The following is a 13,293-nucleotide window of genomic DNA, read 5'->3' as shown; positions in this document are numbered from 1 at the left end:
TAAGTGCAGGAGTGTTAGGTACTGCAGTACCCATGAACATCCACCGGGACTGCTGCTGTTGCTTCCAGACTCTGAAACCCGACACCTTTGCACCTGTCCCATGCCGCCTTCCAGACCTATATAAACCTCCCTTTCCTGTTCCTCCCTTGCCTGTTTATACTGGTTGCTCCAGCTCCTGCTAAGTTCCTGTATTCACTGCTATTGTTGCTATTGCTGTTGTCCTGCCTCCTCATTGCTGACCTCTGCTTGTGATCCCGACCACGCTATCTGCCGTCTGCCTCCGACCTCTGTTTGTGACCCCGACCACGCTCTCTGCTGTTCCTGCCACTGGGATCCACCTCAGCCATAGATCAACCCTTGGCAAGGAGCAGGTATGCCGCCTCACCCCTCAGCCACAGTCACCCTGTATGCTTAAGCATAGCACCTAAATCTGGAACTTTCAACAACTACAACTGAAAACGAAGCCTTATGAGTTATAACCCCTTCCTGCAGGGACCTCCAGGGTTTACAAGATAACATAAAATGGTTACAATATTGCAAAGTTATTATACATGTTCCCATAGCAACTACCCAAAGTAAAGGAGTTAACCTCTTAAATCCCAAAATATTTCAACAATATACTACTTTAACCACCAACAATGGACCTTTTAGGTTCAGAATAATTTTAAATGGGGTGGGGCGAAGAGGGAAAACACTAAACCCCTGACAAATTGTGTGGGCAAACCCCACCCAAGATTAAAAGAGGGGGCCTCCACAATCTAAATCCATCCGAGGACAACTCTTTACGAACTACCAAGGACCAGGGAAACCACCTAAATCTTAGTTCTCCCCCCCAGTATGGTTCCATAAAACGAGACATAAGGCCACAGGAGAAACAAACAAAAAACACCAAGGAAATCTGGGATTTTCCCGAATATTCCCGTCCTAATGGCTAAGACATCCCTCTGTAACCTCTTAATATTTTGGGAGATGCTGCTAATGAGCCCCCAACCTCTCCTATGGCATTACTGTTATGTTATGCAGCACCACCACCAGTGTGGCTTTTAGGTCAGTAACGGTTACGTCATGCAGCTCTCAAGGAGTTAATATCAGATAAAAGTGAGTAGACAGAGGAAATCAAACCCCACAGCTCATCATGTTTACAAATTAACTGCATTATTTAAAAATAGAGTCTAGGTTGGGTATAAACAATAATGTATGAATCACTCAGATTTAATCCCTTGCACATGTCACTGCCTTAGTACACTTTTTGTCGCAGGAGAACTGTCCCATTAACAGCCAACATTATCTTTAAATTGCTGTGATGGTGAAAGTTCAAGAAAAATCAGTGAAACCGGTGTCAGCTGCTCGTGTCACAGCGCTGTGACATGTTATCTTCGGAATCTCCATGAGTACCGAATGTCTACTCTTACTCCTGCCCCGGGGCTTTGTCTTGTTTCAAATACCAGGACATTCTGGATGTGTCCCACTTTGATTGACAATAGAGATTCTTTAACTGGACAATGTGTCTTCCCTCAAGGCTGCCTGGTCAGCACAAGTGGGGTTGCATATTCACTTGCATGCCCACCGCTTTATTTACTGTAGCTATTTTGACTGATCTTTGACATCGCCTGTTCTACAGTTACGTAGCAACATGCACAAGATACTTTTCTTATTGACCGTTTCATGCTAGGAAAATAAGAAAGCATTTCACTTAGTACATGACGTATTTGTTAGTTAGGCTAGGATCGGTGTATATTGAAGAGTACACGCGTTCTATTAGCTAGTCTACAGATTAGGGTAATACAAGGACCCTGTTTGATATGCTGTGAAGTTGCTTTCCAGTGCTAGAGAGGAGATCTGCTAAATTGAAATGAATGAGATTGGGAAGCAGTATCCCAGCAAATTCAATAAGTGTCCTTAAAGAGCACAATCACCGGTACAGGTTAGCGTTAGCGCCTATTGACTTGTATTTTTTTTTTTACCAGGAAATAATATATTGACGGTTACCTCTCGTTTTCAAGTATGTGCTGGGCACAGGGTTAAAATGACAATACATGCTTACATTAAATGAACAGTGGTTATGCATTTAATTTACAGAAATGTCATGGACAGTTAGGGGTAATATATGATTATGGGAGTATGTAACAGTTACAGACAAGGGAGGTTTAATTCCAGATTAATCTGCCCCAAAGTGGGATGGGGAAACAAGCCTTTTACTGATCAGATAGATGTCAGATTTGTGTACAATGTTCAGAATATCATGTCCTTTTGAAGTCCCTTTGTGTTGGTGCTGAACTATGGTTATCATTTACAGTTCAAACATTTTGCATCCCTGTACGCATTTTAAAGTTCCCTTCATCTGCCTTTATGTCATTCACTGCTGGAGGATGAGGAAGGGAAAGAAGTAACGCTAACCACCAACTAGTGTTCTGTGTGTAGATAGTGACAGTGTAAATATAATACACCGATATTGGATGACAAAAGATAAAGTTAGTGTGTAATGTCCCAATCAAAATAAAGTCCAGAAAAAATATAGTCCAGAAAAAATACTTCAGTCCCTCTGCCGAAGTTCAAAGAGGGGTCCCACGTCCCTCCAAAAGGGAAGCAGAAGAAAAGGGTCGATGTCCTCTGGCGCGTAGACTCAGCAGATCAAAGATGAACATGTGGAAGGTAGGAGAAAACACAACAGTGTAATAATGATCGAAATCATAAGAGCATCCGATTTTATTGTAGAACACTTCCATACAGTATACTGTATTTAATTTAAGATATTCACACACAATAGGGCAACTTCAAGGGATATCTTCCTGTGTTTCCAGATAACAGCAGATAGAATATTGCTGTGCAGGTTGCTATGCACCTCCAAGCCTCATTATTGGTTAAAAACCTGCACAGCAATATCCTATCTGCTGTTATCTGGAAACATATATCTAAACTAGACATATGGAAGTGTTCCGCGATAATCGGATACTCTTAGAATTTTGATCATTTTTACACTGTTGTGTTTTCTCCTATCTTCCACATATTACATAGTTACATATTTACATAGTAGATGAGGTTGAAAAAAGACGTAGGTCCATCAAGTTCAACCTATGCTAAATTTAGACAACAGATACTTTATCCTATATCTATACTTACTTATTGATCCAGAGGAAGGCAAACAAAAACCCCATTAAGGGGAAAAATTAATTCCTTCCTGACTCCAAGAAGTGGCAATCGGATTAATCCCTGGATCAACATCCTTCCCATATATACTTATTTGGTATATCCCTGTATACCTTTCCCATCTAAAAATATGTCCAACCTTTTTTTTGAACAAATCTATTGTATCTGCCATCACAGTCTCCATGGGTAATGAATTCCACATTTTAACTGCCCTTACTGTAAAGAACCATTTCCTTTGTTGCTGGTGAAATTTCCTTTCCTCCAACCTTAAGGGATGGCCCAGAGTCCTTTGTACTACCCGTGGGATGAATAGTTCTTTTCAAAGCTCCTTGTATTGTCCCTGAATATATTTGTATATAGTTATCATATCCCCTCTTAGACGCCTCTTTTCTAATGTAAATAAATCTAATTTAGCTAGCCTCTCCTCATAAGTTAGAATGTCCATTCCCTTTATTAATTTGGTGGCTCTTCTCTGCACTCTCTCTAGTTCCATAATGTCTTTTCTTAGGATTGGTGCCCAAAATTGTACTCCATATTTAAGGTGTGGTCTTACTAATGCTTTGTAAAGGGGCATAATTATGTTTACTTCCCTTCCATCCATTGCCCGTTTGATGCAAGATAAGATCTTGTTTGCCTTTGCAGCTACTGCATGACATTGGGCACTATTACTAAGCCTGCTGCCTACAAGCACTCCTAAATCCTTCTCCATCAAGGATTCCCCCAATATATCTCCATTTAATTTGTAAGTCGCCTTTTTATTCTTCATCCCAAATGCATAACCTTACATTTATCTGTATTAAACCTCATCTGCCATTTACCTGCCCACGTTTCCAGTCTCTCCAAGTCCTTCTGAAGAGAAATTACATCCTGCTTTGATTCTACTGTATTACCTTACACAATTTAGTATCATCAGCAAAGATGGAGACTTTGCTCTCGATCCCAACCTCAAGGTCATTAATAAACAAGTTAAAAAGCAGGGGTCCCAGTACCGATCCCTGAGGTACTCCACTCACGACTTTAGCCCAACCTGAAAAAGTTCCTTTTATGACAACCCTCTGTTGTCTGTCCTTTAACCAGTTTTCAGTCCAGGTGCATATATTATTACTGAGTCCAATTTTCTTTATTTTGTACACCAACCTCTTGTGTGAAACCGTATCAAAAGCCTTTGCAAAATCTAAGTAGACCACATCAACTGCATTACCCTGGTCTAAATTCCTACTTACCTCCTCAAAGAAACAAATAAGGTTAGTTTGGCAAGATCTATCCTTCATAAATCCATGCTGACTATTACTAATTATTTTGTTTTCAATTAGGTATTCCTGCATATTATCCCGTATTAAACCTTCAAGATGTTTCCCTACTATTGAAGTCAAGCTTACAGGTCTGTAATTTCCCGGTTGTGATCTAGCTCCCTTTTAAATATAGGCACCACATCTGCTTTACGCCAATCTTGTGGTACTGAGCCTGTGGAAATGGAGTCCTTGAATAATAAATATAATGGTTTTGCTATTACTGAGCTTAACTCCTTGAGAACTCTTGGATGTATGCCATCGGGGCCAGGTGCCTTATTTACTTTAATTTTTTCAAGTCGCTTATGAACTTTTTGATGTGATGAGTCTACGCACCGAAGGATATCAACCCTTTTCTACTGCTGGAGGATGAGAGAGAAATATCCCTCGACCATGCATTGCAATTACCCTCTAAAATCAGATGTAATTCAGGTGTTATTCCTTAATCAAACTATAAAAATGTTATGGTGGGTAAAACAAAGTGGCAACAACCTGGGTACAATGCAGACTTGAAGCATCCAAGGGTTTATGGACTGATCTACAACCTCGTCAAAGAGAATCTTCCCTTTAGATTTTACATTCCTGGTGCATTGGCTTTCTTACCCAGTATACATACAAGTATATGGTTTTATTATATTTATATTTCGTATTAATATTTCCTTTCCCACCCACTTTGCCAAGAATATGTTGGTACCCTGTGAATAAATGGTAATAACAATAAGATAGATAGATAGATAGATAGATAGATAGATAGATAGATAGATAGATAGATAGATAGATAGATAGATAGATAGATAGATAGATAGATAGATAGTGGCTCAGTGAGTAAAAGCACTGACTGTGAACAAGGACACTGAGTGAAGGGGAACCTGGTTAAACTCCAGGGAATCAGCTCCTTGTGACCTTGGGCAAGTCACTTTATTTCCCTGAGCCTCAGGCACCAAAAACAGATTGTGAAGCACTTTGAGCCCATTGGGAGAAAAGCTCTATATAAAATAAAATTATAATATACATTTAGGGAAACCAAATACTGCTGTAGTTAATATTAAATAGTAGAAAACTCTTTAAAAATGGGAAAGTGCCGACTTGTCTGTTGATTGTACCCATTTATACCTTTCATTAAATCAGAATGTTTAGTGGACAAACATTTTGTGTTTCTGTCATGGATTTAAGACCTCGAGGGAAGAAAATGAAAAGAACTATGAGCCTGAACTCTCAACCTTATTACCTCTTCTGTCTCCATAAAAATGACAGCGTGTTTACAAGGAGGAAAATGCAAGCAAGGTGAGAAGGGGGGAAGTCCAAAAATCTAAAGACAAGGGTTTATTCCAGAGTATCTTGCTTTTTAGATAGGAATACAAATATACTAAACAGAGTTGAAAGTAAATAACTTGTTGTCTACACTTCTACTAAACCAATGTTGCATGTCATTCTGTAAAAGTTCTAAACACACTAGAGCTTATATAAGAATAAACATGGAATATATACAGTACCAGTACATTTGCTTATTCATTTGTCTCAATTTAGAGTGATTCTGTTGGCGAAACCCAATTTTTTGACACATTCTGTTACCTGAAAGGTCTGTCTTCAAAACTAAAGAACTCCTATAAGTATCAGCATTCTGTTGTGTAATGGGATTGATTAATGAAGGAGTGCGACTGTTTTAGTTGTGTATAAACCTTTTTTTATCGTATGCTGTGCTACAGTACTTACTTTTCAGGACTGTAATACACACACAGACAGACCATAATATATATGACTCGTATTATAGCAGGCTCAGATTTCAGCAAGCAGTCATGTCGACACAACTATGTACACATTTGTCCAACTCCTGTAGCAATCTCGTTTTTCTGATACCAAGAGGGAAATGAAATAGAAGCTCTTCCAGTCAATGGGCGGAAAAGAGAAAGTCAGAAGATTAATGAACGCGCACTTCGTTTAGATTTGTAGAGGTCAGCATACAAGGCATTTTGTACAAGAAACGTCTTGCCATGTAGCTTTGAGTCAATCATATTGTAACTTCATATATGCTTCATTTTCATTTTTACAGATTTTAAGGTAAGGTAAAAGAAACCCACCCCACACTGATGAGACACAAAAAATGGAAACAGCGGTATGTGAGTAGGTTTACTGGCTATGCACTTCTTTATCCCAGGCTGGGCTGAAAATCTGCATAATACGGCAGGCATAAGTTTATAGGGGCCCATGTTAAAATGAATTAAAAAGAGTGGCACACTGCGAGTGCTCATTTGTATGTCATTACCCAGAATCCCTGGAAGCACTGTTTGCGAAGCAATAATGTAGAAAGACTAGGTTTCAGACCTCTCTGAGACATACAAATGCCATCACAAGTGGTATTTTTATTTAAAGGTAAAGAGAACAAACCATGAGTATTTCTGAGGCACAACGGCCCCATCAAGAGAATCAACAAATAGCACAAATACCCAGCCGCAGTCACCATATATATTTTCTTCCATCACCAAAGCATATCACACACATGGTTGATACACACAGAGAAACAGGATTATGCATTAATTCTAGATGTACAGTACAGCTACGTTGGTTGGTAAGAATGTAGGACCGTTCCATTTGTACAATACAGCAGCCGGAAGAAAGTGTGTGTTAAGGAGACCCTTCTGAACACGAAGAAGCGCATTTACAGCATAATCAACAGAGGTCTAAGTCACAGGAGTTTACAGGTCAATGCTCAATGTGGATAAGGAACACAGCGTGGCTTAGGTAGGATGTGGTTCACCTTGGGAACTGGTGGTGAAAAGTCAAACGTGGGAGGAGAAAGAGAAATAATAAGTAGTGCATAACAAAAGGAGGAAGACTAATTAGTAAACTTCTCCTTGTACGAAGAAATTGCACAAAGGTTAGAGGACGGCTTTCCCGTATATTGTGGGGATAACAATAAAAACTTCATTTGTCACTCAATAGACCATAACATTTAGGCACACCATACTTATTAAACATTTGAATAGGCTTTGTTAAACATTGTGTTAACCCTTTGAGTGCTGGAGGGGCCTCAGCACCGGAAGGCCACAGCCCCTCTGAAACAGCGCTGCCAGGTGACTGCGGGTGGTTGGGGGCCCTTAATCTGGAAACAGAAGAGAAGGAGCTCTCCCTTTCCATTTCCCTGTACTTCAGATCACATCCCGCTCTCCACGGGAATACAAGATGCAATCAAAACTTACACACACACAAAAAAGCCCTCTTTGGGCATCAGGTGGCCATTATGTCATGGGACCACGCCCAATGTGACTACGTCTTGGGGCACCCAAACGGTTAATGCAAGTCATTTTCAAAGTGAAAGATGATCTTATTTGCTTCCACTGTCAGAATAAATAGATTTCTCTAGAGATCCCTGCAGTATAATTCTTATTGTATCTGGCAATTTCTATTATGGCAACATTTAGTCAGTCCCCTTCATTTGAATAGAGCTGATCTCTTCATAGTATATTGAATAGGGGACCATGAGATGTCTGATGGGCCATTACCAACTGCAAGGCGGTGTGCCTCGGACTGTCAAGGCATTGCACGCGGTTGACCTGCCCATTCTCGCAGCCAAGTGACCGACCATAGCGCTTCACCGGTACTCATTTACTCTGCACTATTGCAACTGGACTAACACGGCTATTGCTATTTATTTTTCAGTCATTACAGTTAGGATGCAACCCCAGTATGTCAGCCCTGAGCAACACATTAGCTCTTTCTCCACCAGAGAAGCCTCCAACTCACAAATACCTCGGCAACTCCAGGGAAATGTGATAAAGTTAGAGGCATTTCGCTAACAAATTACCACCAACTTTTCTGCAAAAAGGTTTTTACGAGTTTGTAAATTGCTTTAAGTATTTAAAAAAAAAACAGGTGGCAAAACAAACGGGGACCAGTTTGAAAATCTTTAATAAACACTGTAAATGATCAACTGGAAGGGCTGCCGGAGAAAATAACAATACTAATCCTCCGTATATGAAATAATCTACTTCACGGAAGCTTCCCCCCAGATAAGAAAGACTTGGAAGGACTTTGGAAGACTTGGCACATTTTTCTGTTGCCAGTTATTCAGAAGATTAAGACAAGCTCAGTTACTGTTCATGGCATATAAACCTCTCTCTCTCTCTCGAGATTAGGGCAAAAATAACTCATTACTTGGCTCTTGTTGGCTCTAATCTGTCACTACCAGACATGAATGGGTGCTAAACAATGAACAAGTGAGGCATTTTAAAGCTGTTGTTAAACCAGGTTGTAAACACAAGCCATGAAGTCATATATAGAAGGCTAAAAGAATCATATCCATGTGTGACTGGGTAGGGGGTATAAAGAAGCAGTTCCAAATAGGATCACATTTTACTAACGACAGCATGTTTAACGGGTTAGTGATTGATACCTTAAAAGAAAACCAGACAAGTAAATATTTTCTTTCAATAATTAAATTTTGATGGTTTTCTAAATTTACACTTGGGAATTATTTTCAGTGCCAGAATGTTTTGCCTTCTGCGTGTTCAATAACCTTTCACTACCATAACGGTCCTTTTGAAAGTAAAGGTCAGGTGTAAGTCATACAAAACATTTTTGTTAAATGATATACATGACAGTGGCATTTCTTTTAGGGAATCAAATCTGGGTTATCCATGCCTGGCTCTTACAAAAATGAAATGTGGATTTTAATAGATTTTAATAGATGGTGAAGAAAAAGGAAAAAAAAAAGGAGATAAGGCAGAAGTTAACAAATAACATTTTTACAAGGAAATATTTCCCAGGACCTCAACAGCCCTGTTCCTTTAACCATGGTGAAAAGAAGGGTAACGTACAGTAAACCAGGCACGCCCCGCAGGGTGGGTGCAAGGCTTTCCAGGGGGCGCGGCGGTTGCAGAGGCCCCGCGCTCTTCCCCAAGTCATTTTAATTAAATGCCGGGGGAACGCGTGAGGTTTCTGTAACGTCCCTTACTTGGTCTTCAGCGACACGTCGCCATGGCAACACAGCATCATTTGACGCCGAAGACAAGATAAGGAGGGGCGGCGAGCAGGGGGGAGAGCAGGCAGGGGGGCACAGCGGGGAAAGTTTGCGCACCCCTGCAGTAAACAATGAATTCTTTACCTTTTCCAGAATGGTACCCGATACATCGGTAACTGATTGTTGCCTTTCTCGCCCTACTGGGCCAGTGGGATTATAAATCATTTAACAAATAATCAGACAATTTAAGGTTAAAAGAGGTTAATCAAGAACATACTGTGGCTGGGAGTCATGAAGCCATGATGTGGGACATCACGTCCGATCTTACGATAACTGCCATTGACTTGAATACCGCCAGATCGAGCGCCATGTTCTGCTTCGCGGCTGCACGACTCTCGCCCAGTATCCCTTGCTGCAATGTTTTTTTTATCTTCAAAGCTCAGCGGCTATGGTGTGCTGGAAGCCCAATACCACATGAAGCCACAGCTTCAGAAACATGAAGGCGCGAAACATCTATATTACGCCAACAGCTATGTGCCCAATGCTTTATATAAAAAGGGGAGAAGAACCCAAACATAAGAGCATCTATTATAAAAAGAGTAGGCTCTTTGGAGCAAAGATTAATATCTCAACAAACAAGTGACCACAGGAGATACATGATCAAACAATGAGTGGTAGGGAAGTTGGAGAGGAAAATGGTGGTGCACAATCGGAAGAATACACCAAGGGATGGTAAGTAATGCTAATTCAAATGTTTATTGGCACATAACAGGATTTTAGAAAAGGCACTCTTAGATGTTTCATGCCTATCGGCGCTTTATCAAAGAGCAGTGTAGGCTGGTAGTACCTTACCCTTTGCAGAAAACACATTTGTGTGAGGGTCTATAGCCCGTGTCAGAATTTTGTTTATTTACATACGAATAAGCATATTGGGCTTTTCAGGCTAGAATACTAAGGCTGGGGCTATAGAGGGGGGGAGCAGTGCTGAGGCGCGCTGACGCTGAGGCTCGCCTGCTGAAATCTGCGCGATTTCCTGCCCATGCAGGCGAGCCAGCGGGCGCGATCGGGAGGCAGGGGGAGACTGAGGGAGGCGGGGCAGTGACGTCGCTGGGCCAATCGCCCACGACGCACCGACGTCAACATCACGGCGCCGACGTCACGGCACCGTGACGTTGACGCTGCTCCGCGCTGATTTGATGTTTTCAGCCGACAGCGCTTTGAAAAACAGTTTGGCTGTCGGCTGAAAAATCCAGCGCCACAGCACGCCTGCGGACGCTCGCGTTAGCCCCCTCTAAAGACATCCTCATGGAGGATGCAGGGGCTCAGCGTGGAGCGCCCGCACGGCTCAGCGCGGCCTGTCCTTCTATGGACTCAGCCTTACATAGTCTACCTGTACGGGTTAGATGGTTTCAGCTTATAATTACCATTTTAATGGTTTTCTGCATAATTCATCTCCTCCCACCCCAAAAAAAGCCAAGGTTCAAATGAATGCGATTTAGGAATTCATTCATTTATTTTTACTTTGAATAATTAGGTCTGTGTGAATCAATGGTGTTAAACTGTGGCAGACTAGCTTCTCAATTCAAGTAGTTGAGACATGAGCGGCCTAGTTGTTCCACCCTCACTTTGGATAAATAAAGAATGTCCCAATAAAACCTGTTATCCTAACTAGTGTGCACCGAGCAAGAGGAAGACAGATTCCCAGCAAATTAAATAGTGCCCCCCCCCCGCCACACACTTCAAGCCTTCAGTATCTGTATGGTAAAAGATACGATTACAGTACCTTTCTAAAAATAGGTCACTCAATCACATGTAAGGAATCTAGTAAATCAATGTTTCTTCCGCCGTATTTTCCTCCAGAAACACAGCACCGTTGCACCTTCGGTAACACTTCCAGAACAAGTGGTGCCATTGTTCAGATTTCTGTATTGCGAAATATTATGCAAAAGTTTTTAGATAAAACAATTCCCGGAAGAATCTTAAAGTGGACTCTAAGCTCATTGTGGCAGGAGTTATGTTCTCCGTGTCTACTATTTTATGTCTGACATTCTTACAGTAGTCTAGATAAACCAAGTGATTCAGAACGGTGCTAAAGAACACAGTGCTAATTATAAATGTGATTCAAATAATAAATGTTAAGTGTAAGGTGAAATAACAGAATTCTCAACCTTCAGAGGGAATTGCACGGATTCCCTATAGCAACAGTATACAGTCTGCGCAGTGAGCTCCGATCCGGAACACAGAGGACTGCTTTGCTGTGTACCTGCCTCCTCGACCGAGTAACCGAAAGTTTGCCAAGTTACCGACGGATGTGACGTCAGACGCCATCTGATGCCATTCAGTTGCGGGAGTATCGAAGACAGACGGCTCGGACACTACCTCTCTGGCGTGAGATTCACTGCTCAACTTAATCTGATGTGCTTGTTTCATTTGTACACAATGCGAGTACATATTTTAGCTTCTTTTTATAGATTTGTTCCATCATCCACTGTGTGATTTTATTGCACCATCATATTTTTCTTGTTTTTTGGGGTGTTCCTGACTTATTGCTCCCTTCATACCCTGGATGTATATTCTTACAGTAGTAACACACTGAATGTGTAAAACACACTGCAATGTTAATGTTATAATGTATTATTGGGCACATTGTTTATTTATTAATATTAGTTAGTATTGAGATTTTCATCAAGATATACGAGGTTAAAAACAATACTGCAGAAAAGGTTTTATTACTCTCGATTTCAGTCAGCACAGAACATTAAATGGTAAACAAAGACAGGCATCTATATATGCTCATTTACTAAACTCGCCGGTCTGCAAAACTGAGGCAAATCACCAGATTTAGCAAAGGCAAAATCCCACCTGCTTTCAATAGGACTACATATTAATTTATATTTCTGTATCTACAGTGTATGCACTAAATACCTTTTATAGTTTTTACCTGGCGTGCTGTGTCGTCTTCCCAATCTTCGGAATTTGGTGGAGTATATATTGAATATGTTTTGGCCCACATTTGCCTTTATTTGCTTTTTTTAGGGTGTGCTACTGTACCACGCTTTTTATATCTATCTTTCCAGGGCCGCCAACAGGGGGGAGAGCCAGGACACTTCTCCGGTGGTTGAGGGGGGGCCCGACCAGCAGGCACTGGAATTTGGGCCCAGTGAGACTCAACTTCGGTGTCCGGCTGTCGGGCCTCTGGTTGCCGCCGGTCCCCAGCTGTTACAAGCCCTTCTCTGCAAGACCGGGTCTCTCTCTTGACGGTGCGCGCCATAAGCTGAGCGCAACTTCTGTGTGGGCCCAGCTTCTAGTACGCACCAGCGGGAAAGAGGCCAGGCCTCACAGAGAAAAGCCTGGCATGGGAGAGAGGCCCGACATGGGAGAGAGGCCCAGCCTCGCATTGAGGGAAGCCCAGCCTTGCAGAGAGGGAAGCCCGGTGTGGGAGAGAGGTCCAGCTTTGCAGAGAGGGAAACCCATCATGGGAGAGAGGCCCGGCCTCGCAGAGAGGGAAGCCCGGCATGAGAGAGAGGCCCAGCCTTGCAGAGAGGGAAACCCATCATGGGAGAGAGGCCCGGCCTCGCAGAGAGGGAAGCCCGGCATGGGAGAGAGGGAAGCCTAGCATGGGAGATAGGCCCGGCCTCACAGGGAGGGAAACCCGGCTTGGGAGAGAGGCCCGGCCTTGCAGAGAGGGAAGGCAGGAATGGGAGAGAGGCCCGGCCTCGCAGAGAGGGAAGCCCGGCATGGCAGAGAGGCCTGGCCTCGCAGCTAGGGAAGCCCAGCATGGGAGAGAGGACCGGCCTCGCAGAGAGGGAAGCCCGGTATGGGAGAGAGGTTTGGCCTTGCAGAGAGGGAAGCCCGGCCTCGAAGAGTGAGAAGCCCGGTGTGGGAGAGAGGCCCGGCCTC

The 13,293-nt window shown here is 42.4% G+C and overlaps 1 protein-coding gene across 1 annotated transcript in view; it reads right to left on the bottom strand.

Annotated features, from left to right (window-relative positions):
* Positions 1-11,823, bottom strand: part of LOC142492434 (protein eva-1 homolog C-like) — a 51,465-nt gene extending 39,642 nt beyond the window's left edge. The window contains exon 1 of the mRNA XM_075595074.1: positions 11,697-11,823. Coding sequence (XP_075451189.1) covers positions 11,697-11,823 — 127 coding nt within the window. The remainder of the gene's footprint in view (positions 1-11,696) is intronic.
* Positions 11,824-13,293: the final 1,470 nt, after the last annotated feature.

The sequence above is a fragment of the Ascaphus truei genome, chromosome 4 (genome assembly GCF_040206685.1).
Source record: "Ascaphus truei isolate aAscTru1 chromosome 4, aAscTru1.hap1, whole genome shotgun sequence".
Lineage (NCBI taxonomy): Eukaryota > Metazoa > Chordata > Amphibia > Anura > Ascaphidae > Ascaphus > Ascaphus truei.
Note: the sequence above shows the minus strand (reverse complement) of the source record. Positions and strands in the feature narration are given on the sequence as shown.